The sequence below is a fragment of the Hoplias malabaricus genome, chromosome 3, assembly GCF_029633855.1.
Source record: "Hoplias malabaricus isolate fHopMal1 chromosome 3, fHopMal1.hap1, whole genome shotgun sequence".
Taxonomy (NCBI): domain Eukaryota; kingdom Metazoa; phylum Chordata; class Actinopteri; order Characiformes; family Erythrinidae; genus Hoplias; species Hoplias malabaricus.
In genome coordinates this window covers 2,465,968-2,493,650 of record NC_089802.1, presented here as the reverse complement: position 1 = coordinate 2,493,650, position 27,683 = coordinate 2,465,968, and the positions used below count along the sequence as shown (strand labels likewise).

General features: G+C 44.5%; 1 protein-coding gene across 1 annotated transcript in view; it reads left to right on the top strand.

Annotated features, from left to right (window-relative positions):
* The first annotated feature begins 1,638 nt into the window (after positions 1 to 1,638).
* LOC136692229 (choline O-acetyltransferase-like) overlaps positions 1,639 to 27,683 on the top strand; it is a 38,246-nt gene continuing 12,201 nt past the window's right edge. Inside the window, exons 1-6 of the mRNA XM_066665448.1 lie at positions 1,639 to 1,769; positions 2,210 to 2,292; positions 12,591 to 12,782; positions 14,187 to 14,305; positions 23,079 to 23,132; positions 23,384 to 23,573. Of these exons, the coding sequence (XP_066521545.1) occupies positions 2,245 to 2,292; positions 12,591 to 12,782; positions 14,187 to 14,305; positions 23,079 to 23,132; positions 23,384 to 23,573 (603 nt within the window). The 5' untranslated portion in view covers positions 1,639 to 1,769; positions 2,210 to 2,244. The remainder of the gene's footprint in view (positions 1,770 to 2,209; positions 2,293 to 12,590; positions 12,783 to 14,186; positions 14,306 to 23,078; positions 23,133 to 23,383; positions 23,574 to 27,683) is intronic.

Sequence of the window (27,683 nt, the reverse complement as noted above, 5' to 3'; positions counted from 1 at the left end):
TGTGTGTGTGTGTGTGTGTGTGTGTGGGACTGTAACAGAGACAGAGTGAGGGTGTATGTTTGTGAGAACAAAATGTAGAGGTGGAAATAATAACAAATAAACCCTGCTGTAACGTGTAAAGTGTGTGTGAATAAATACAATCTGGTTTTAATGATGATAACTTTCATAATAAAACATCATTCGAAACTGAAACTTGGGTCTTTCTCTCTATGGGTGTGTGTGTGTGTGTGTGTGTGTGTGTGTGTGTGTGTGTGTGTAAGGTATCAAAGTACAATGTAACCTCTACTAAAGAACTTTCCAAGATATTTGAATATTTTTTGCCTCCACCATTGAACCACGACTCTAGAAACGAACCCGAGCCTCCTCCGAGCCGGCGGCTGGAGATGGCCACTGACCCCAATAGGCGAGTCTCCCAGCGCCCAGACTTGAGTGAGCTTTCAAGATTAGCACATTGTAGCTTTAGCAATTCAGCTATTTATATTTGTATTTAAAATAAGCCTTTAAAGCTCTGTCTGCACATGTGGGTGTGTCAAATAACACAAGTTCCACACTGAGAAATGAAAACCATATAAAATACTGTGATGATTTTTTTTGTTTTGCTCTTGTTTCTCAATAAACTGATACAGATTAATGACGCAGATTAACAAAGCCTGAGAGGAATTCTCTAAGTGTAAATAAAACCCGGGTGATGTAGGGGCAGGTTATGAAAGCATCCAGAGACAGGATTCTGAGCTGAAGCTGGGTAAAGCACCTCATGGAGTCAGTGGTGAAATAAGGCATTAATGGCTTTAACAATAAACAGATTAAAAACCTACACACCAAACACACCCAGACACACTTATGAAAGAGGAGATTTGTCTGTGTCTTCTGTGTGGTACATTAGGAATAAAGAGGAAAGACCAGGTTCACTGTCTGCGCACGATTCCAAACCATAACGGAACCATATGCTTATAGACAAGGGACCAGTAAACTCTCTCTCTCTCTCTCTCTCTCTCTTTTTCTCCTTCTCTCTCTTTCTTTCTCTCTCTCTCTCTCTCTCTCTCCCCCTCTTTCTCTCTTTCTGTCTCTCTCTTTTTTTCCTCTCTCTCTTTCTCTTTGTCTCTGTCTCTTTGTCTCTCTCTCGGACACACACACACACACACACACACACACACACATTGTCAAACACACAGTATCCTGGCTTCATGGAGGTAACTTACAATTAAAAGTTTAGGTTTGGGTTCAGCTGAGATCAAATGGGTTTAGATTTGGGTTTGGATCCGTTTAATTGGAGATATAATAGTTTTGATTCAGATTAGTTTAGTTTGAATAGATTTAGATGGGGTTTAGTTGAGCGTGAGTGGGTTTAGACCGGTTTAAGGTCGGATTTAGTTGAATGTATTTAATGTGTGATTTACAGCCTCCTCACAGCTCTTACAGCTCCATACATCTTTAGTTCTTCAGTTCACTTCATATGAAAGGGTCTCTCTCTCTCTCTCTCACACACACACACACACACACACACATATATATACTACGTGGTGCACCAATGGATGCAGAGAAAGGGAGGAGCTTGCGCTGGAGGACACACACCTTCAGCACTTTCCCCCCATTTAGATGCACGTGGAGAGAGTGAGAGAGAGAGAGCGAGGGAGAGGGAGAGAGGGAGAGAGGGAAGAAGCAGGGGATGAAGGCTGAGTTCTGAGGGGGATGCTGTGAGCGGAAGGATGGATGCTGAGGACTGAGGGACGGCTGAAGTGAACTTCTGAGCAGCTTTCAAAGCTCCACAGGTAAGACTCAGACTCACCTGGACACACACACACACACGCACACACACACACACACACACACACACACACAGCGGCTCAGTCTGGGCTGGACCCCTGCGCTGAACGACTGTTGTAAGCGAGGGCAGTGCTGTGGTCACAGAGGAATTATCCTGAGGAATAAAACAAAGTGGTTTATATGAAAGTGGCCTTTTAGACAGATTTAATAAAGAACAGACAGAGTCTCATCTCTCCACTCGGCTTTTAAAGCCCAGGGTCTCAGAGCGAGCAGTGGACAGGCCTGCGGTCATCACTTCTCCTAACGATCTCTACAGCATCCGCCACGAGAACACACACCTATAAATACACAGACTGGGACTGATCTGGAAATCTGGGAATGTGTAAATCTCCGACTGTTAACTCTACGCTGTGTGTGTGTGTGTGTGTGTGTGTTCTTGTTTCAGGAGCCAGAAGGCAAGAAAGAACAGGAGACAACAAGATGCCGGTGCTGGAGAAAGAACCAGCCAAAGGCTGCAGGGACAGCAATGTAAGCCTTTTAATAATAATAATAATAATAATAATAATAATAATAATAATAACTATTACTGAATAAATTAATAACACATTTGCAATTCTTATTGTTATGAAAACATTTTCAGTTGTAATATGAATAGTAATAAAACAGTAATAATATTATTACTCCAAACGCCACCAAGATCATAAAAAAGAACTAGAAAGTCAACAAAGCCTTTAATTAAATTATATCAAAATATCTATTTTATTTAATATTAGATCTATCTATATATCAATATTATAGTATACTCAATACTATAATTAATTAAATAATTATTGCAAAGTGTTACAATAAAAATAATAATTACTATAATACACTATTATTATTATAATAATATTAATAATAATAATACTTAAAATTAAGTAGAATAATTATAATGTAATTATACAATCATTAAAATAAAACCTCTATAAAAAAGATCAAAAATAAATAAATAAATAAAAAACAATAACGTCAACAATAGCTAATAATGAATATCATGTATATATTAATAATATAATTAATCAATTATTACAAGGACATTTTACAGTAATACACGTAATTATTAATTATTAATTAATTTTTAAATTATTAATAATTACAAGGGAATGTAATATTACTAGTGTTACTACAACTACTAATAATAACAATAACAACAATAATAACAAATGACACTACTACTACTACTACTAATAATAATAATAATAATGACAACAATAGTACTGCTACTTCTACTACTACTACTATTTCTACTACCACTACTTCTACTTCTACTAATAATAATAACAATAGTATTACTACTTCTACTACTACTACTACTACTACTAATAATAATAATAATAATAATAACAATAGTACTACTACTTCTACTACAACTACTATTTCTACTACCACTACTACTACTTCTACTAATAATAATAACAATAGTATTACTACTTCTACTACTACTACTACTACTACTACTACTAATAATAATAATAATAATAATAATAATAATAACAATAGTACTACTACTTCTAATACTACTACTACTACTACTATTACTACTAATAATAATAATACCAATAGTACTACTACTTCTACCACTACTACTACTAATAATAGTACTACTTCTTCTACTACAACTACTATTTCTACTACCACTACTACTACTATTATTACTACTTCTACTACTACTACTACTAATAATAATAATAATACCAATAGTACTACTACTTCCACCACTATTACTAATAATAATAGTACTACTTCTTCTACTACAACTACTATTTCTACTACCACTACTACTACTACTATTACTACTACTACTACTACTATTATTACTACTACTAATAACAACAATAGTACTACTACTTCTACTACTATTATTACTACTAATAATAACAACAATAGTACTACTACTTCTACTACTATTATTACTACTACTAATAACAACAATAGTACTACTACTACTACTAATAATAATAATAACAACAACAACAATAACAATACTACTACTACTACTATGACTACAATTACTACTACTACTAATATTAATAATAAAGTATTAATAATTTTGGCGGGGTGTTGATGGTGATGAGGCCACTTGATCATCCCCTAAGGTTTCTGCACTGTGGTCAGTGACACTGGTCACTGTTGTACATTTACTCTGCGGTTGATGTTGTGTGGTGATGCTCTGAGCCAGAGTCAGTTACTCACAGATCAGACTGAAGACGGGGTTGGGACTTAGTGTAATCTTCCAGGAGACATCAGCCAATAACGTTCACTGAGATAAATAGCCCTGACCCCCCCCCCCCCCCTCAAACTGTCAAAACTGCACTGTAAGAGACAAAAGGAAATGACTTCAATACGAGAGGAAAACTTTCAAATCAAGAGCGTAAGAACCAATCAAGAATGAAATATACACCACAAATTCACCAGTGTTACATCAACACTATTAGTGTTAACTTATCACTGGGAGTGTTCAATTATTACACCAGCAGTGTTAATTTGACACTAAAAGTGTTGATTTAACACTGGTGAATGCCATATAGACAGTGGGAAGTGAGATTATGATCAGTGCTCACACAGTTCCTCTCTCTGTTCATGACTTTTGCAGGAAGGTTTACAGATACAGCCTTGTTGCGCCCTCTAGTTTTGATGTTAATTGTGATCCTGTGATAGTTCCCCTATTGTAATAAACCTAATCATACAGGAATATGATGATGACGAAGATGTTGTCGTTATTCAAGTTGGTGGTGGTGAGTAAAGGCTGATTTATACTCCTGTGTTGATGCAAGGGCCCTAAGCCATTGTGAGCTCAGTGTTGGTGTCTGCGTCGCTGCAGTTACACCACCAGGGCTGAATCACAAACATCTTACTCTACACTATGTAGTGCACAATGCAGAGTAGTAGAATTACTTATATAAATCTTTAAAGGGCACTATTTAGGCAGGAGGTCGTTGTATGGGACAGAACATAGTTTACATGCGGAGCCAGGAAAGGAACTAATACAAACCCGGCATGTTTTTCCCGAGTGACTTCTATTTGAGTTATGTTTTTTTCCCTAGCTGTCCATATTTTTCCTCAGTTCAACATTTTAATTCATCCCTGATGCCGACACCGTGTCTGAGGAAATCTCTCTCTGTGAATGTGCTGTTGTCTGCGTCTCTGTGTGTAGAGGAGATGAGCTCATGTTCTTGTACTTCTTCAGTTCAACATAAACAATGTCTGTCCATTTACTGACCAATCACAGTCTGCGGTCTGCGTTGACGTAATGCGCGGTTACATTTCTGTAGGTGCGCGTTTGACTACAGCGCTGACACTGAAGTATAGATTGGGTTTATCTGTGGGTGGGTGGGTTATTGTCATCTCCACTGGGTATTATTATTGCTCTCCAAGGTTCAAATCCCAGCTCGGGCAGGCAGGGGCATATCAAACGGGGGGGAAGATGTTAGTGTTCAACACCACACTTTTCCTGAAACATGATTCCATTTTGTCAGATTAAAATAATACCAAAATATGCTACGCAGGCATTGGAAAACCTAGGCACGCACACACACAGATGAACATAGACAACATAGACAGTCAGTGATAGTTGGGAACGAGAGCGAAGGAGGCGTGTGAGTGAGTAAATTATAGGAACGTCCTCCTGTCCTGCAGGACTTTGGAAGAAGAGTCGACACTCAACAGGTAGAATGAAGTGATATCAGACACTGCATCACACTAAATGAATGAAGCAATATTCACTCTCTGTCACATTCATTCATTCATTCATTCATTCATTCATTCATTTATTCATTGTCTGTAACCCTTATCCAGTTCAGGGAGAACACACCACAAGCCACACAGACAGTCACCCGGAGGAAACCCACGCAGACACAGGGAGAACACACCACCCTCCTCACAGACAGTCACCAGGAGGAAACCCATGCAGACACAGGGAGAACACATCACACTCCTCACAGACAGTCACCCGGAGGAAACCCACGCAGACACAGGGAGAACACACCACACTCCTCACAGACAGTCACCTGGAGGAAACCCACGCAGACACAGGGAGAACACATCACACTCCTCACAGACAGTCACCCGGAGGAAACCCACGCAGACACAGAGAGAACACGCCACACTCCTCACAGACAGTCACCCGGAGGAAACCCACGCAGACACAGGGAGAACACACCACACTCCTCACAGACAGTCACCCGGAGGAAACCCACGCAGACACAGGGAGAACACACCACCCTCCTCACAGACAGTCACCCGGCGGAAACCCACACAGACACAGGGAGAACACATCACACTCCTCACAGACAGTCACCCGGAGGAAACCCACGCAGACACAGGGAGAACACATCACACTCCTCACAGACAGTCACCCGGAGGAAACCCACGCGGACACAGGGAGAACACGCCACACTCCTCACAGACAGTCACCCGGAGGAAACCCACGCAGACACAGGGAGAACACACCACACTCCTCACAGACAGTCACCCGGATGAAACCCACGCAGACACAGGGAGAACACACCACACTCCTTACAGACAGTCACCCGGAGGAACTCTCTCAGCCCGAGCGAGAGGCAGATTCTCCACAGCTCCTAAACAGAGAACGCACTTTTCATAGGTCCTTTATTTATCCAATCAGCAGCCAGAGTTAACTGTCCATCATTCAGTTCTGCAGCCAATGGAGTCACAGTCCGACCCACAGAGGGTTGCTTTGTGGCGGCGCCACAGAAGGTCAGCTACAGCTTTTAGATAGAAATAATGTTAGCACCGTGTCCCAGAGAAACTACATTTCATTCTCCTTCATCACAACACAGATACATTTTTAATCAAAGTAATTCATTACACGTTACATTAAATAAAATTAAATAACGTTATGTAGCAGAGGAAAGGATGAGTGGTAAAGTAAGCTGCTGAAAAAGCCAGTTAAAAAGCCTCTGCGTTAAAATCTGCGGTATTTATCGCAGACTGAACTGAGGTTTACGTTCTTTCCTGACGTTTTGACTGTGTATTTTACAGACACCTTCACAGGGCGGGGCCATTTATATGGATACACCTTAATAAGCACACCATTGTTTTTCCATTTTGGTTCCAACTTTTGTTTTTTTTTTAATGGGAAGAGGGTCATGTGACAAACTTATTGGGCCGACTTCAAAATGGCCGCTATGTTGTAAGGTGTATTCATATAAATGGCCCACCCTGTAGATAATCAGTTAATAGTTGTTCACAACTCAGTTTTGTTTTTCTACCCGTAGATGGATATTCACAGCTCCTTGTGTCTTTGCTTCATCTGTACCTCGTCAAAGACATTTGCATTTACCCCAGCTCCCCTTGTTTAGAGCATAGCCCTTAATCATTAACCATCATTAAAGTCGTTCTCTTTTTGTCGTGTAGTATTAAGATGCACAAAAGGAAAAGGCTAGAATGTAGACTTCTTTTTTAAGCAAACACAAGTAAGTGGAGTTAACAGTTTGCTACCACAGGCTGGCATCTGTAACCCCTCCTGTGTGTGTGTGTGTGTGTTCTTTGTGGTCTCGAGGAGCTCGAGGAGACATGGGCGCATGCAGCGGTTTTATTCACCTGCCACAAACAATAGGTTGAAATGCATGGGAAATGATAGTATGGGGAGAGAAGGAGTATTAGCCATCCTCACGTGTAATTCCAACACATCAACAATCAGCATCACCACAGTATTTCCATACTGTAGGCCTAGATGTACATAAAATATAGACACTGTGGATGCTATAATCGGTCGTGATTGTAATATTAATCTGTCTCTGACCCCAAAACAACCCCACTTTTGAAAAGCTTGATACACCCATGCAGGCAGGAACACTCCCCTACTCTATACCAATATGAGTCCGAGGCTAGACTCCTGACTACACCACATCTGTATCATCTGTGTGTGTTAATCCAGAATGGCCATGTCTGTGAGGCTGAAGGCAGGGTCCTTGTTTACAGTGGCAAAGCTCAGGTGACACCTCCGATGGCTGATGGACACCCCTTCTTCTCAAACACAGGGCATCAGTAGGGAATGTGCCCCATTTTACTGCAGAAACACCTTCCATTCTTTTCTAAAAGATACAGAATATGTCGGGACATTTCTGTGAGGATCTGATGGCATTCAGCACCATGAACGTCAGTGAGGTCAGCTGCTGATGTTGGATGATTAGTTCTGGGTCAGGTACACCACTCAAACTCACCCAAAGCTCCTGCTGAAGATCCATCACCTCAAGATAACACAGTTCCACTGCTCCATGGTCCAGTCTGGGGGGATTTATGCCCCTCTAACCCACACTTGGCATTGGGTGGTGTCCCCACTCCCACCTGGGTGCACCACTAAGGGTCTGAATTTCAAAATTATAAAGGAAGTGCCCAAATGTTTGGATGCTTTTTAGTGTGTGTTGGGTGGCGCTACAGGTGGGCTTCACAGGTGTGACTGAGTGAGGGTGTGAAACTGTCCACAGGTGTGAGTGTGTGAGTGACTGGGTGAGTGTGTGAGTGACTGGGTGAGTGTGTGAAACTGTCCACGGGTGTGAGTGTGTGAGTGAGTGTAACTGTCCACAGTTGTGAGTGTGTGAGTGACTGGGTGAGTGTGTGTAACTGTCCATAAATGTGAGTGACTGGGTGAGTGTGTGTAACTGTCCACAGGTGTGAGTGTGTGAGTGACTGGGTGAGTGTGTGAAACTGTCCACAGGTGTGAGTGTGTGAGTGACTGGGTGAGTGTGTGAAACTGTCCACAGATGTGAGTGTCTGAGTGACTGGGTGAGTGTGTGTAATTTTCCACAGGTGTGAGTGTGTGAGTGACTGGGTGAGTGTGTGACACTAGCCACAGGTGTGAGTGTGTGAGTGACTGGGTGAGTGTGTGTAACTGTCCACAGGTGTGAGTGTCTGAGTGACTGGGTGAGTGTGTGTAACTGTCCACAGATGTGAGTGTGTGAGTGACTGGGTGAGTGTGTGAAACTGTCCACAGATGTAAGTGTCTGAGTGACTGGGTGAGGGTGTGAAACTGTCCACAGATGTGAGTGTGTGAGTGACTGGGTGAGTGTGTGAAACTGTCCACAGATGTAAGTGTCTGAGTGACTGGGTGAGTGTGTATAACTGTCCACAGATGTGAGTGTGTGAGTGACTGGGTGAGTGTGTGAAACTGTCCACAGGTGTGAGTGTGTGAGTGACTGGGTGAGTGTGTGTAACTGTCCACAGATGTGAGTGTGTGAGTGACTGGGTGAGTGTGTGTAACTGTCCACAGATGTGAGTGTGTGAGTGACTGGGTGAGTGTGTGAAACTGTCTACAGGTGTGAGTGTGTGAGTGACTGGGTGAGTGTGTGTAACTGTCCACAGATGTGAGTGTGTGAGTGACTGGGTGAGTGTGTGAAACTGTCCACAGATGTAAGTGTCTGAGTGACTGGGTGAGTGTGTGTAACTGTCCACAGATGTGAGTGTGTGAGTGACTGGGTGAGTGTGTGAAACTGTCCACAGGTGTGAGTGTGTGAGTGACTGGGTGAGTGTGTGTAACTGTCCACAGATGTGAGTGTGTGAGTGACTGGGTGAGTGTGTGTAACTGTCCACAGATGTGAGTGTGTGAGTGACTGGGTGAGTGTATGAAACTGTCTACAGGTGTGAGTGTGTGAGTGACTGGGTGAGTGTGTGTAACTGTCCACAGATGTGAGTGTGTGAGTGACTGGGTGAGTGTGTGTAACTGTCCACAGATGTGAGTGTGTGAGTGACTGGGTGAGTGTGTGTAACTGTCCACAGATGTGAGTGTGTGAGTGACTGGGTGAGTGTGTGTAACTGTCCACAGATGTGAGTGTGTGAGTGACTGGGTGAGTGTGTGAAACTGTCCACAGATGTGAGTGTGTGAGTGACTGGGTGAGTGTGTGTAACTGTCCACAGATGTGAATGTGTGAGTGACTGGGTGAGTGTGTGAAACTGTCTACAGGTGTGAGTGTGTGTGTGACTGGGTGGGTGAGTGACTGGGTGAGTGTGTGTGTGACTGGGTGAGTGTGTGTGCGACTGGGTGAGTGTGTGTGTGACTGGGTGTGTGTGTGTGTGACTGGGTGTGTGTGTGTGTAACTGGGTGAGTGAGTGACTGGGTGAGTGTGTGTGTGACTGGGTGAGTGTGTGTGCGACTGGGTGTGTGTGTGTGTGTGTGACTTGGTGAGTGAGTGACTGAGTGAGTGATGAACTGGAACCCTGTATGGTGTGTGTTTCTGATTTGCACACAGTAATTTCAGGTAGGTTCTGGACACACCACGACCCTAATCAGGATGATGCGGTTACAGAAGATGAATGAATGAATGAAAAAATGAACAATGTGTGTTGTGCATTTAGATTCAGTCTGTGACTTTTCAAATCCACCTTTATGTTTGCGGTTACACGTAAATAAAAAAGAGGTGCTGAAGGAGTGAAGCAGAAGACGAGTCCCCTCTGATGTTCCTGCAGGAAGGGGACAGTAGGAGACTGGTGCTGTTGGTGGCGCTCTGGAACATCTTTCATTTACATTGCACCAATCAAGACTGTGCTGTGTTGGTATAACCCAGGGGAAGAATGGCTTTCCAGTCTCAGAAGGATTCTCAGAGTCCTCGCTCCATAATGTCTTTAAGCCATTCGCATGAATTATTGAGAAGAACTTGGAAAAACATGGCCGAACTTCAGAGGGATGAGGAACAATTACGGCGACTGATTAATGCTCTCCGAGGCCTGGGGACACGCTGGCGGGCTCCAGCTTTACAGGATGTTTAGATCACTTCAGCATTTTGCCACAGAGCGTGTTGTGTATGGTGTGTCCTCCGAAGCCTCAGGGTCAGAACACCACCTCTAGACCAGGAATAACATTAGAGCAGATGTGGTCCAGAGACCTGGTGAGGCATAACTCCGGTCAGCGTTGAGGAGGATATGTTTACACTCACAGTATTTGGCAGATGCTCTCATCCAGGGCTAGAGATGGAGGTCAGGGTTAAGAGGGTTAAGTGTTAAGAGATTTACTCAATAATAATATATATTTTTCTCCACCTCGCCCAGTCAGGGAATCAAATAATTGCTCGAAACAAACCTCTACTTTCCCAAACAAATCTTTGTATTTTATATTTCTGTTCACATAGAAATAAGCACACACATGTACAGTTAAGGTATTTTCTTCTTAAAATACGTGGACATTCTTTTACTTATTTTTTATTTTTTTGCTGTAAACACACAACAGTTTAATAAAAAAAAAATACATTTCCTGTTGTATCCGACTGTATCCTGCCGTATCCTACTAGAAAACAATACAATACTGCAATCTTTATGCTGTAAACATACAGTGTACCTTCATTTCCAGGGCCAAATCATCATAATTCCTATAATAATTCCCATTTTAAAAATTCCCTTATTCTCTCAATCACTCACGTTTCAACGTTGAAATAACGTAATGACTGCTGTCTAATCAACGTTCTCTTAAGGTTGAAAATGAAAGTTGAAAAGACGCCAAATGTATTTTGGATGTCCGTTGACGTTATTAATTGGTCCCGAAATAAATTACTTGTATAAAACGCATTTTGGACGTCCACTGACGTCATCGATTGGTCACCACTTAACTAACTTATTAAGATGGATTTTGGACGTCCATTGACGTTTAAAATATGTCGTTGACGGACAGACTACTTTTAGACCTATTTTGAACGTCCAGGGATGTTCCTTGTTTACTGGGATTGATGTGCTTACACACTGCGCAACATCCCCAAGACACAACCACCAACTCCAGGCATGAATTTGGGGTTCTGGAGGGTGAGATGTGTCCCTTTGCTTAAGGGCACTGCCGCCCTGTTCTGGTTGTCACTCATCAGTGGAGTTGGTCTATTCCAATTCCCACGTTTCAGAGTTCCTCAGGGTTAGGTGGTGGTGGAGGGGGTGGGGCCTTGAGCTGTGGTAGCACAACAGACCCGTGGACCCCCGTGACAGTTTTAGTCTCCCACAGAAAAGACATATTCCACTACAGCAACCAACCAATCTGGTCTCCATAAGCCTTTCATCACAACTGACACAAGTCTACATGATCATATAAGAAGACTTAATGGCAAGTCTTTTGTTGCGAGTGGATCAGACACAGCAGTGCTGCTGGAGTTTTTAAACCCCTCAGTGTCTGGACTGAGAACAGTCCCCCGACTAAAAACATCCAGCCGACAGCGTCCTGTGTCACTGATGAAGGACTAGAGGACGAGCGACACACACTGTGCAGCGACAGATGAGCTACTGTCTCTGACTCTACATCTACAAGGTGGACCAATGAGGGAGGAGTGTCTTACAGAGTGGACACAGGGTTTAAAAACTCCAGCAGCACTGCTGTGTCTGATCCACTCTACACCAGCACAACACACACTAACACACCACCACCACGTCAGTGTCACTGCAGCGCTGAGAATGATCCACCACCACATCACACCTACTCTGTGGGGGTCCTGAGCGCTGAGGAACAGGGGAAAAGAGGGGTAATAAAGTGTGCAGAGCAACAGATAGACTACAGTCTGTAACTGTAGAACTACAAAGAACTACAAAGTGCTCCTGAGTGATCAGTGGAGCTGAGAGAGTGGACAGTGTGTAGAAACAAGCATGTGGCCTTAGGTCTGGAATGTATTAATTAAATCTGAGTGGTCCAAAGTCTAAATTAATTCCACATTCATTCGATTAGAGGACTGTCCAATAGGAACATCCCTCTAGACACATTTAATTTGAGGCTTAGGTTATCCATCTAAACTCAGAAATCCTTAATGGAAAACTCCACTCCTGGAGAGATCTTGCTAAACCTCACAGTCTCTTTGGTTCTTCAGGTCCGGCCCAAACTGCCTGTCCCTGACCTGCAGCAGACCCTGGACACTTATCTGAGGTACGTCAAACACCTGGTCCCTGAGCCCCAGTTCCAGAAGACCAAGAGCACTGTGGAAAAGTTCAGAAAACCAGGAGGAACAGGGGAGATGCTCCAGAAGAAACTCCTGGAGAGGAGAGAGAAGACAGAGAACTGGGTAAATATGGATATTAACATCTTTGATACGTAACTTTACCTCTTCTTCTCCTGCTGTATCCTGGTAGATCCTACAGTATCCTGTTGTTTCCCATTGTATCCTGCTGTAGCTTGTTATAACCTGCTTTGTCCTACTGTATCCTACGGTATGTTGTTGTATCCAACTAGAACACAATACAATACATGTTCATTTACATTTACAGACAGTGTAGCTTCATTTCCATAAAATAATTCTCATAATTCCCATAATAATTTCCATTTTAAGGGTTCTTTGTGTTGTAGGGAATGTTAGCAGCTCTTCAGAGCATTAGTAGATGACCCCTCATGTTATATTTTAAAGCAAGACTAGGTGTCCAAACGTTTGTATCCATACTTGCGTTCTTCGGAGTCTAGCGCTCCATCCTGTACAACTTCAAGATGAGTTGGAGTGGTGTTGGTCCAGAACTAATCATCCAACACCAGCTCCTGACCTCACCCACTTTTTTATGGCTGCATGCCATCAAATTCTCACAGAATTGGGTCAGTTTCTAGTGTAAAGTCCTCCTACAGTGCATTACCAGCCAAAGAACCACAAAGAGTGTGGTTATTGAACTGGTTCCATTCTTGGTTCTTGGAGCCTTGGTTCTCTCCGGTGAAATGGCTTCCCATGTTTCTACCAGTTTTGATGAGAATCAAGCATACGTCATCAGCGGGGGGCGCTGTGGAGGCTGGGTTCCAGCATCGTTATGGCTGAATTCAGCGCCAGAGATAAATGGACAGAGTCAGAATCTTTGTTTATTGCTGGGTCAGGTCCATTTCTCGAGTTCTGAGTCATCTGCTGAGCTTATAAACAGTGAAGTAGTCAAAGTAGCCAACCCTCCTTGAGTCGCACTAAACACAGCCCCAGAAAACAAATGGAGCATGTTCCTGTTTTTATTTCCATTTATTTATTTCTATAACACTCTGTAAATCACCCATCCAGCTCCACTGAGCCATAACACTTTATTTGAGGCTCTGAGCTCTTTCTGGAATTTCTTTACTGGTTCACGAACCAATTTCTGTTGGTGGAAAGGCCCCAAATTCTTTCAAAAGAGATTCGTGAACAGGAAACATTTTGGTTCCTCATTGGTGGAAAAGCACCACTAGAAGAGTAAAGGAGAATGCATCTGTAGCAAAGAGACAACACACTATACTTCCCACCTACATCTGGAGTTAACCACATTAACGGCATTAGACGAGCTGGAAGACACTGAGATATCGGCCAAGCAGTAAGACTAGAGACAACACTCAGCCCCACAGACATGTCCTTCTGTCCTTCCTGTCCCTCGGCTGAGACTGTTCTTACCCCATGTTTTGAGAAACTCCAGGCCGTTACGATCAAAAACCAGCTGCTGTAGTCTGGACTCTCCCTGTGTGTTTGTCGCAGGTGAACGATTACTGGCTGCAGGACATGTACCTGAACAACAGACTGGCTCTTCCTGTCAACTCCAGCCCTGTTGTGGTGTTTCCCAAGCAGAGCTTCAGGAGCCGGGACCACTCTCTCAGGTACACAGTGCAATAGAGGAGCCACACAAGAAATCCAGGGGCAGGAGCTGGCTGTAACACAGCTCTCTCTCTCTCTCTCTCTGTCACTCACTCTCAATATCTCTCAATCACTCCCTTATTTCCTCGTTCAGTCATTGTTTCTCACGCTCTTATGTCCTGCTCACACCAAGCATCTGCATCTCAGAGACACAGTGTAATTCAATCAACCAATCTGCCTTTGAGAGAGAGAGAGAGAGAGAGAGAGAGAGAGAGATGGGGGGGGGGGGGTGAGAGACAGACTTCTCCGGTCCTGCTCCTGTCCACTCAGACGTGAGAATATTGTCTGGCGTTTTAGTCGTGTGGTCTATTCATCAGGAGAGAGGAGAAGCTTTCAGCAAACAATACTCTTCACCCCAGGCTCAGAGAGAGAGAGAGAGAGAGAGAGAGAGAGAGGAGAGAGTGAAAGCAAAGATGAAATAAAGAAAATGAAAAAAATGAATGATGTTTTAAAAAAGAAGACAGAGAAACAGAGGAAGATCAACTGAAACGAAAAGAGAAAATTTAAAAGGAAAACACAGAAAAGAAAGGAGATGCAGAGAAAAATCAAGAAAGAAAGAAAGAACAAAAAACCCAGAAAAACGAGAGTGGCCGGATGAGAGAATATGTGAGGAAAAAGAGTGGTATTGAAAAAGACAAGGAATGAGAGGGAGACAGACAGACACAGGAAGAGAGGAGGAAGAAGGAGAGCGAGAGATAGAGAGAGAGAGAGAGAGGTAACTGTGTTTGGATGTGATTAAAGGCCGGTGTCTGTGTGAGGGAACATTACACAGGGCTAAAGCTTTTTTACACACACACACACACACACACACAAATACAAAGATGCACCTTAAACACACACACACAGATTCAATCAAGAGTGATATGCCTAAGCAGCCCTCAGAGACTCGGTATGCCTGTGTGTGTGTGTGTGTGTGTGTGTGTGTACATTAGGGGGTCTGAAGAGGACAGAAAGGGTTAATGAAAGTCACCTGTCTGGTTTCTCTAAAGATCACGTAAGACTGGGGGCCTACCCTGCCACCCCAGCCTCGCAGTCAGTGCCTTTGTGATTAACCTCCTGGAGTCTGAGGCCTTTCAGCCACGTCTGAGGTGATGTGACATGTGGTGATATTTTAACAAAATTCACCACTCTACAAAAGTTTATTCCCAAAAAGCTACACATGCTAATATTCAGCACAAACCCAGCAACAGTAATGTGAGGGACCTACTTCAGAGGTGCTGATGTATAGTGAAAAAAAAAACCACATTGTGAACATTAATGAAGTTTCCTTCAGAGCTCTGAACTGTGTGAACATGGGTGTTGGCTACACACTGGTGTTTGGAGCTTTCTGATTTGTTGATTAGTTTTTCTTCTATTTTGCTATGAATCTGATGTGACACTGTATTTTTCTAAACATGTTGACTATTCATGAGATAAGAAAGAGGCAAGAAATCCCCTCCACTGTCAAAGATAATGGCCCATTAGCCCCCACTCAATAACTGCTGAATAATTTGGATGTAAAGGGGGGGACTACTGACGGGCAGACTGACCAATTAAATGTTTACAGAGAAGGTTATCGACCAATAACGGTAGCGCTACAGTCAGACCGTCCAATCAGTAGATTTTAGGCTACTTCACCACGCCCCCTTCTCACTCAAGCGAACCAATCGGAGTAGGGGAGGGCGGGACTAGTTTATGAACAAAGCGCTTCTCGAAATTCCATGTAAGTCCAAAAAAGAGGACATTTCACCCTATGTAAAGTTATTATGCTAAATAAGTTAAGCTATTTAACAACAACAAAAACTGCTTTGGAGCATCAGAGCCATAAATATGAGCTTCAGATGAATGTTTGAAAGCAGTAGAGAACACCCAAACTTTACTACAAGCCGTTTTTCTCTATCAGCTGAACTCTGCGTATTTATAAAACATTTACCGTCAGCTTCAGGACATTCATCTGGATTATATACTGAACTAGCATAGCATCAATGCTAATCAGTGCCAAATGTGCTGCAGAGAAATGAGTCAAATACATTTCACTTACAAATCACAAAAATGAAGCCCTGACTGCGCTGTCTCGGTGCTCCACGCTCAGTGAGAAAACACAGCCATGTGCAATTGTTTATTTGACTAAAATGAGTGTTTTCACACATTGTAATCCTCTAATAAGAGCGCCCAGGTTATCGTGCTGTTATCATATGAATACAAATGGGGCAGGCACCAAGGGTCGCAGTCTGATGTGCCTTGTGTTACTTATCGTTCTATAACAACCAGGTAAAGATACATTTATATTTGAACAGTAGACACTAAGGTTTCTCGGGGTATGTTTATTATGTTTCTAGGACGACTAAATCTCACTGAGTTGCGTTAGTATTTTGCCCCAAGTTCTGATTTATCCCGTCAGCGGGAGCACCGACTCCGGAGGGCATAATGGCGCCAGAAAATATCTATCACTTGAAAGATGTTATTAGTGTTGGGTCCTGGCAGGACTCCACTTTGAGTCAAAAGCATGCTTCTTGTAGCATGTGATGACAACACTCCTGATCTATACATAATGCCTAATGCTTATGCGCACGCTAACCAAAGACATTCATTATTTGCGCCCTAGCAATCCTTTTATTCACGACAGCACAAAAAGTATCTGTGGCCTTAGGCAAATGATGAGCAACACCCAGTGCCTCGTCCTCATCGCTCCCCAACGGTCGGTAACCAATACCCAAGCTGAGATTGTTGGAAAATGTTGGTTAGTAAACATCAAATTTGGAATGGCTCTACGACCAACAAAATACCTTAAAAAGAATTCTCCTACCTAGTAAAACTAGTGTTGATGTCCCTGAAAATGCAGTAATGGAGATCTGGCCTTGTAACATCTGAATCCCAACCTGAATCCCATCTGAATATAAATATTGTTGAGCTAGACCTCAAAAATATTAACTCGAATAGAATATGAGTGAGGGCGGCATGGTGGTGCAGCAGGTAATGTCTCTGTCACATCTTCAGGGAGGTTGTGGGTTCTAGTCCCGCTCCGGGTGACTGTGAGGAGTGTGATGTGTTCTCTCTGTGTCTGCGTGGGTTTCCTCTGGGTGACTTATCTGTGAGGAGTGTGGTGTGTTCTCTCTGTGTCTGCATGGGTTTCCTCTGGGTGACTGTCTGTGAGGAGTGTGGTGTGTTCTCTCTGTGTCTGCGTGGGTTTCCTCCGGATGACTGTCTGTGAGGAGTGTGGTGTGTTCTCTCTGTGTCTGCGTGGGTTTCCTCCAGATGACTGTCTGTGAGGAGTGTGGTATGTTCTCTCTGTGTCTGCATGGGTTTCCTCCGGATGACTGTCTGTGAGGAGTGTGGTGTGTTCTCTCTGTGTCTGCGTGGGTTTCCTCCGGGTGACTGTCTGTTAGGAGTGTGGTGTGTTCTCTCTGTGTCTGTGTGAGTTTCCTCCGGATGACTGTATGTGAGGAGTGTGGTGTATTCTCTCTGTGTCTGCATGGGTTTCCTCCGGATGACTGTCTGTGAGGAGTGTGGTGTGTTCTCTCTGTGTCTGCGTGGGTTTCCTCCGGGTGACTGTCTGTGAGGAGTGTGGTGTGTTCTCTCTGTGTCTGCGTGGGTTTCCTCCGGATGACTGTCTGTGAGGAGTGTGGTGTGTTCTCTCTGTGTCTGCGTGAGTTTCCTCCGGATGACTGTCTGTGAGGAGTGTGGTGTGTTCTCTCTGTGTCTGCGTGGGTTTCCTCTGGGTGACTGTCTGTGAGGAGTGTGGTGTGTTCTCTCTGTGTCTGCGTGGGTTTCCTCTGGGTGACTGTCTGTGAGGAGTGTGGTGTGTTCTCTCTGTGTCTGCATGGGTTTCCTCTGGGTGACTGTCTGTGAGGAGTGTGGTGTGTTCTCTCTGTGTCTGCGTGGGTTTCCTCTGGGTGACTGTCTGTGAGGAGTGTGGTGTGTTCTCTCTGTGTCTGCGTGGGTTTCCTCCAGATGACTGTCTGTGAGGAGTGTGGTATGTTCTCTCTGTGTCTGCATGGGTTTCCTCCGGATGACTGTCTGTGAGGAGTGTGGTGTGTTCTCTCTGTGTCTGCGTGGGTTTCCTCCGGGTGACTGTCTGTTAGGAGTGTGGTGTGTTCTCTCTGTGTCTGTGTGAGTTTCCTCCGGATGACTGTATGTGAGGAGTGTGGTGTATTCTCTCTGTGTCTGCATGGGTTTCCTCCGGATGACTGTCTGTGAGGAGTGTGGTGTGTTCTCTCTGTGTCTGCGTGGGTTTCCTCCGGGTGACTGTCTGTGAGGAGTGTGGTGTGTTCTCTCTGTGTCTGCGTGGGTTTCCTCCGGATGACTGTCTGTGAGGAGTGTGGTGTGTTCTCTCTGTGTCTGCGTGGGTTTCCTCCGGATGACTGTCTGTGAGGAGTGTGGTGTGTTCTCTCTGTGTCTGTGTGGGTTTCCTCTGGGTGCTCCGGTTTCCTCCCCCGCTCCAAAAACACACGTTGGTAGGTGGATTGGAGACTCAAAAGTGTCGGTAGGTATGACTGTGTGTGTGAGTGTATGAGTGAATATGTGGGTGTCATTAGGAGAGGCGTCTACAAACTTTTGGACACCGTGTGTATTCAACTACGTCACTCACTGTCATTTATCATCCGCCTCCCGTAAACACACTGTTCCTGCAGAGGCTCAGAACTGAGAAAGTGATTTGATTAAAGTCTGAAGATACACACACACACACACACACACACAAACACACACACACACACACACACACAGAGATTCAAATGGCTTTTTAACAAATGGGCTGCTGTTTACTACATTTACTACAATTTCAACACAGAGTTACAGCCCAGTGTGTAAAAGAACACGTTAATGCATCAGTGTGTCAGTGCTGGGAAGTTGCACCACACTGTTCTCAGATTTCACAGCGTAAAAATACAAAGGTCACTCATTTGTAACATGGCTGTGTCTCAGTCCTTGTGTTCGTCACAGTATTGTCATGTGAACTGTATAGAAAAAATCTAGTAAAATCGTTTACTTATACGTTAAAATATAGACTCAATCTCCATTCTTAACTATAAAATCTGCAGTACTAATTTCAAGCTTGTTATGTGTTTATCGCTGTAACATTCTGACAACTATTTTTGTATACTGTAAATAATAAGGTTATATTTTACAGTGTATATCTAGCACCAGTCCTTCACAGGGCAACACACACACTCAAACATTCACTCACACACTCACACCTATGGACACTTTTGAGTCGCCAATCCACCTACTAACGTGTGTTTTTGGACTCTGGGAGGAAACCGGAGCACCCAGAGGAAACCCACACAGACACAGGAAGAACACACCACACTTCTCACAGATAGTCACCCGGAGGAAACCCACACAGACACAGAGAGAACACACCACACTACTCACAGACAGTCACCCAGAGGAAACCCACACAGACACAGAGAGAACACACCACACTCCTCACTGACAGTCACCCGGAGGAAACCCACACAGACACAGGGAGAATACACCACACTCCTCACAGACAGTCACCCGGAGGAAACCCACGCAGACACAGGGAGAACACACCACGCTCCTCACAGACAGTCACCCGGAGGAAACCCACGCAGACACAGGGAGAATACACCACACTCCTCACAGACAGTCACCCGGAGGAAACCCACGCAGACACAGGGAGAATACACCACACTCCTCACAGACAGTCACCCGGAGGAAACCCACACAGACACAGAGAGAACACACCACACTCCTCACTAACAGTCACCCGGAGGAAACCCACACAGACACAGGGAGAATACACCACACTCCTCACAGACAGTCACCCGGAGGAAACCCACGCAGACACAGGGAGAACACACCACGCTCCTCACAGACAGTCACCCGGAGGAAACCCACGCAGACACAGGGAGAATACACCACATTCCTCACAGACAGTCACCCGGAGGAAACCCACGCAGACACAGGGAGAATACACCACACTCCTCACAGACAGTCACCCGGAGGAAACCCACACAGACACAGAGAGAACACACCACACTCCTCACAGATAGTCACCCGGAGGAAACCCACACAGACAAAGGGAGAATACACACCACACTCCTCACAGATAGTCACCCGGAGGAAACCCACACAGACACAGAGAGAACACGCCACACTCCTCACAGACAGTCACCCGGAGGAAACCCACGCAGACACAGAGAGAACACACCACACTCCTCACAGACAGTCACCCGGAGGAAACCCACACAGACACAGGGAGAATACACCACACTCCTCACAGACAGTCACCCGGAGGAAACCCACGCAGACACAGGGAGAACACACCACACTCCTCACAGACAGTCACCCGGAGGAAACCCACGCAGACACAGGGAGAATACACCACACTCCTCCGGACAGTCACCCGGAGGAAACCCACGCAGACACAGGGAGAATACACCACACTCCTCACAGACAGTCACCCGGAGGAAACCCACGCAGACACAGAGAGAACACACCACACTCCTCACAGACAGTCACCCGGAGGAAACCCATACAGACACAGGGAGAATACACACCACACTCCTCACAGATAGTCATCCGGAGGAAACCCACACAGACACAGAGAGAACACACCACACTCCTCACAGACAGTCACCCGGAGGAAACCCACGCAGACACAGAGAGAACACACCACACTCCTCACAGACAGTCACCCAGAAGAAACCCACGCAGACACAGAGAGAACACACCACACTCCTCACAGACAGTCACCCGGAGGAAACCCACACAGACACAGGGAGAATACACACCACACTCCTCACAGATAGTCATCCGGAGGAAACCCACACAGACACAGAGAGAACACACCACACTCCTCACAGACAGTCACCCGGAGGAAACCCACGCAGACACAGGGAGAACACACCACACTCCTCACAGACAGTCACCTGGAGTGGGAATCGAACCCACAACCTCCAGGTCCCTGGAGCTGTGTGACTGCGACACCTACCTGCTGCGCCACCATGCCGCCTGCCACTGTAATTCTGCTATTAAAATACCAGTGCAACCACATCTGCCAGTGTTTTATTGTACATTTTACGGATATTTTTTTTTAAATTTATTGGCCACTGAGCTTCCACATTTAACCCAATTCGTGCAGTGAAACACACATTTACACACACACTAGTGAAATCCAGGGGTCAGTGAGCACACATGCCTGGAGCGGTGGGCTCACTGTGATTAAAGTATGTGGTGCAATCCACTGTAATTACAATGAAGGTGTTTTGAACCAAATGTCCACATAAGTCTTGCTCCAATTTGTCAATGACCAGTGTAAAATATCACCAGGGTCACAGCTGTCACTTTCTTACAAATGCAGCATTGATGTTTATAGATAGATTACCTGGTGAGCTCCAGATGATATTGAATTAAATCCAAAAATAAACAAGTGATGACCAAGTTATCTACTGAGTGAGCAGGAATTATTATTGTTAGAAACAGATATCAAAATGTCCTTCCGAATGGATCATATTTTAAAAGAACACTATGTAATATTTCTACCTTGAAATTACAACTTCTAAACGATTGTAATGTTCCATGGAGCTGTAGCTGGGAGAATAGAGCCTCTGTTGCAGCTACGCTGGGTGCTCTGCTGGTTACTGCACTAAGAAACTTCTGAATTACAGGGCGCAGGACTCTCGCGGGAAATGGGTAACACTTAACGGCACGGAGAGAGAGAGAGAGAGAGAGAAAGAATGAGATGCCGTACAAGAACTAATACTGGACTGAATTTACACATTAACCTGAACTGAGTAGTAAGTGTTTGTTGCTCTTTTTTCATGCGTTGTGGTGCTACATAGTAAATTCACCAGTGTAAAATCAACACTATTGGTGTTAACACTGAGAGTGTTAAATTATTACACTAATAGTGTTGATTTAACACCGGTGAATTTAATGTGTAGTTAGTGATAGTTTTGTTGACGAAAGTTATAATCAGTTTTTTAGAGTCTCTGAGCAGTGAGCCTGTGTTAGCAGCTGCTAACTTCAGCAAGATTAGCTCACATTTTCATGTTAGACATCGATTTTGGTAATAAGTGCTTTTCTCTGGTTGCTGTGTGAATTAAATGACTGAAGTTACACTTTGTGTTGGTGGAACCCAAGCTTTGTTGAGGACAGTGTTATAGTCCAGTTTTGAGAGTTACTGATGAACGAGAGCGAGGGCTAGCACCTGCTAACTTTAGCCGGATTAGCTCAGTTTTTAGCGTTGGACGTTGATCCTGCTAATATTATAACAGCTCGTGCACCACCAAACTTACACTTTATGGTTGTAATAACACGGACCAGTGTGTATTGTGAGCGATACATGGTTTTTATCATGTAGTCAACATTATTTTATTCGATTCACACATTCCCCCGGCTCAACATCAGCCGGGGCCCAAAGCCGTTCGCTACATCATACTGTAAACATCACTCAATGAGTGAGTGAGTAAAAGGGAGAGAGTGAGAGGTGTGTGTATGTCTTTGATAGAAACATAGGGAGAGTGTGTTCGAGTCATGTTTAAGTGAGTGAGAGAGGGAGAGTGAGGTGTGTGTGTGAGATTTGATTTAACGACAGTATTGTAAACATGAATTACACTCAGCAGCAGGTAGGGGGTGTGCTCTGGAGACTAAAAAAGCAAATTCGTACATTGTATTCCTTTAGGAGCTGTGTAACAGTGTTGTTGGAACTGTGAATGAGTTACGGAGACTTGGCTCATTACTTATTGCTTCACTGAGGTAAAGCTGTGTTGTGTTTGTGTTGTGTTACAGTTATGCAGCTCGTCTGATTCTGGGAATGATGGAGTATAAAGCCATGCTGGACACGTAAGTTCTCTTTCACTCGTTTTAACCGTGTTGTGTTAGTACAAGTGCTACCTGTCGCTGCACAGTGTGTGTCGGTCATCCTCTACTGTAGGCTGGATGTTGGACTATTCTCAGTCCAGCTGTGTCTGATCCACTTGAACCAGGACAACAAACACTAACACACCGCCACAAGTGGACTACATCAGATTTAGAAAATGGTTGGAAGGCTGTGAATATATGGTTCACCTAATGTGTGTCCTGTGTTTGGTCAGGAGAACTGTGCCGGTGGACTATGCTCGTGGTCAGCAAGCTGGAACTGAGCTGTGTATGGAGCAATATTACCGTCTCTTTACATCGTACAGACGCCCAGGACTCAAACAGGACTCGCTGGTCACTTTTAGCAGCTCAGGAGCAAACAAAACCCAGGACCCTGGACACATCATAGTGGCATGTAAGAACCAGGTGAGTTCTCATTATAGTCTCCAGCATCACTCACTCACATCTATATCTATACAACTACTCACATCTATATCTATACCACTACATCAAATCGAGCTCTCCTATTGGTTGGTCCTTCAGAACCTGGAGAGAAGGCATCCCCTGTATGTTTACAATGGTTTGGACCAATTTATTAAAAGAGTAAACCTACAGCTGAGGTACTTAAGTAAGAATCCTAGAGGTCATTTACCAAAGGTCCACAGATGTCAAATGATCCATTCATCTTTAACGAGTGTTTTATACTCTCCACTGCAGTTTAGAAGATGCCATTTTGTGGTGCTTTTCCACCGCATGGGTCCAGCTCAACTTGATCCTCTCGCTTAAAGCTTGTCGCTTTTCCACGGCTCCAGGCCCCAGTTCTCACAGATCAGATTTACTTGTTGCACATTCTGCTTTCACTGGAATTTTTGTTCAAAACACCTTGAGGTAATGTTGTGCTGCTGTTGTGAGTCAGATATAAATAAATGTGAAAGCGGCAGTTTGTGCTGGGTTTAAGCTCTGCATTTCATGGTGATTGACAGGTCTCTCTGGTCAATCAGCACTCTGCAGGGTTTAAACATCACCATTTAGTACCTACTCGGCAAGGTTGGAACCCAACGTGAGCAAGTACTGAAAAAGTACCCAGTTTCAGGGACCAGGGCCTGGTTTGGCCAGTGGAAAAACAAAAGAGCCGAGTCGAGTCGTGTAGGTTCCATGCAGTGCAAAAGCGCCATAAATTAATGGACATGATTCTAGCCTTTTTGTTGATGCTATAAGCATGTTTTGTTGTGTACCAAACACTGAGTCCAAACACTACCAGCCCTGTCGTCAGGGGTCAGTTTTACAAGCTCCGTAATTAGACTGACAAGACTGTGAGAAATGAAAAAAGATCATGCAAAATCTGTACACACGGCAAAGACCATTTTGCCTCTCAGATGGTGGTCTGTAGTAAATTGCTTTTAAAGGGAACATCTACAATTGTGGGGAAACAGCTCTAAGCTCCACGTCTTAAGGTGGAACAGTGTGTTTGAGGGAAAATTACGACAGTTGTTTATAAGTTTATCTTTTCTGTAAGATTTTATTCACTGTTTAAATGACCACAGAAACAAATTTGTAACTCGAGGTGTTTCGTTTTGTAGCACTGTCACTAATGCAGTTAGCTGTCTCCTGAGTTTTGAGACATTTCCATCTTAAGTGATCTAAAATAGAAAAATAATTAAATATTACCCTTCTATGGAGCAGGAATAGAGCAACATCCTCATCCTCTGTTCATGCTTTTCAACTTTTGGAGTCTTGGATGCCTCTGTCATGAGCAGAGAGAGAGACTAGTATACCGGACTGAGCCAGTTTGATTTTTCATTCATTTACAGACATGTGTTTTTAATGCTTTGGAAATATAGAGGATAAAAGCCTGGCCATGACTCTAGATGGAGGAGCAAGATGATGCAATATGAGACTTAGATGTGGGTGTATTATTGTAGGAAGGAAATGAAGATTTGAAATCTGCTCCTAGATCATCTGCGGTGAAGCTCCTAATGGATACTACTGCTTATTCGGAAAACCAACCACTGATAATCTCCACCTCGGACAGGAGATACACAAACATAAATATGCAAGAGATGGTGGCTGAGAATTAAGCTTTAGATGGTAAAAGTTCTTCAAACAGAGATATTGATCTTTAGAGCTAATCACATTTATGAGGAATGACATCAAACACTCCCACTGAAAGATATCAAGCCTTGGCAGGTCTGCACACTGTAGCCCTCGCTGACTCATCTTCACTGACCGGAGTGCACAGGATACCGTGCTGTGATGATGGTTATTTTGGGGGGTTCTTAGGAGTTACAGGAAGCTTAACAGAAAAATACAAATATACGCAATAGCCTTCTTACCTTTAATCACCATCAGGCCATCACTGATTTAGTCCTGGGTAATGCCTCAGTTGCTCTTAACCCCTCCATCTCTCTGCGCACTGTGCTAGCTAGCGTGGGCGTGTCTCAGCTGATGTGACAGATCTGGGTAGGTTCTCCTCCAGTGCATTAAGCAGTTCAGTAGCTTTTTATTAGTGCCAGGATGAAAGGCATCGCTGGGCTGGCCTTGTGAATTGGAAGAAGCACTTGTGCACACACACACACTGACCACCGAGGCTGATGGCACTGTGTGTGAATGGGGGGGTGGGGGGGTATGAAATGTATATAAAAAAAGGGCATCTGAATGTGCAACTTAATGCAGTGCAAAAAAATGAAGTGACAAGTCTGTTCGGTAAGAGCAGTCAACCGTATGTGGTGTAAAGTGTTATCTGGATGAAGTCTGGGTTAGACCTGGTTCAGAGCTCCATAGCCATTGGAAAGAAGCTCCTCCTCCTCCTCTCTGTGTTTGTTTTCAGGAAGTGAAAACACTTTCTTGACGGCAACAGAGTGGAGAGTTTGTTGTTAGGATGACTGAGGTCCTTCACGATCTTCTTGGCATTTTGACCAGCACCACTTTTTTGGAAGGTCTGGAGGTCAGGAAGCACGACTCGGATGATGCGCTCAGCCAAGCACACTACCCTCTGCAGGGTCCGCCTGTCCTGTTGGGTGCTGTTTTTGAACCAGGTTGTGATATTCCCCGTGAGGATGCTCTCCTTGGATAGCACCTTGGAGGGCAGTCTGAAGTCCCTTTGGCATCTGAGGCAGAAGAGACGCTGTCGGGCCTTCTTTGCCAAGTTGTTGATGTGACTTTGACTGGTCCTGCGAGATGTGAACTCCAAAGTACATGAAGTTGTCCACTCTTTCTACTGCGACACCATTGATCCTCATAGGATGGTAGCTCCTCGTCTGCTTCCTGCTGTAGTCCACTATCAGCTCCTTAGTCTTGCTGATGTTGAGTAGAAGATTATTATCCTGGCACCAGGTCTCCAGGCTTGTAATCTCCTCCAGGTAGGCCCTCTCGTCATTGTTGGAGATCAGGCCTACTACAACAGTATCGTCAGCAAACCTGATGATGGGTGAGGAGCTGGAAGTGGCCACACAGTCGTAGGTGTACAATGAGTAGAGTAAAGGCCTCAAAACACACCCTTGAGGTGCACCAATGCTGAGGGTGAGATGATTGCCCACTCGCACTACTTGCAGTCTGTCTGTCAGGAAGCTGGAGATCCAGTGATGCAGGGACGGATGAAGTCCCAGATCTTCCAGCTTGGTGGTGAGCGTGGAGGGAATAGTCATGTTAAATGTTGAGCTATAGTCGATGAACAGCATTCTGATGTAATTATTCCTCCCAGAGTCCAGGTGAGATGGTCTCATCTGTGGAGCAGTTGTGGCGGTAAGTGAACTGTAGTGGGTCCAGAGAGACCAGTAGTGAAGAACTGATGAATCTCCGACCAGCCTTTCAAAGCACTTCATCACCACTGATCAGAGCCCAACCAAATGTGGAGGTCACGTGGTCACAGCCCTGATTCACACCGTGTGGCTAGGGCATGACTCTTATTTTGCGTCCTGGGTTGAAGACTTGCTTCTTTCTTGGCTTGTTACCTCACCAGGGAGACAGGGCACACCCAGCAGCGAGGCTTTAGAGGGGCTCCTGTCTATCAGAGTGAACCAACACAACATTCAACAAGGAGTGTCCAAATTCAACAACTGGAAGCTAGTATCCATGTAAAGGGTTGATCACTGGGACACATTAGAATCAGAATTAGAATCACTTTATTGGCCACTGTGCTGCACACATCTCTGCATTTAATCCAATCCGTGCAGTGAAACACACATTCACACACACTAATGAACACTAGGGGGCAGTGAGACACACATGCCCTAGCCATGGGCCTGGGGAGCAGTTGTGGGTTAGGTGCCTTGCTTAAGGGCACTTCAGTCATGACCTGCCGACTCTGGGGATCAAACCAACAACCTTCCAGTTACACACTCAGTTCCCTAACCTCCAAGCCACAGCTGCCCCCACATCAGTGCTGAGTACATGAAGAGGGCTTTGTACCTGGAACTGATTCAGGAACAGGTCTTTCTGACCCTTCCCTGTGGAGATGCAGCCAGCTAACTGCATTCATTCTGATTGGATCTGCCACTTTGTCTGGCAGCCATGAAAGTTGGAAGCTGAGACTGGGAC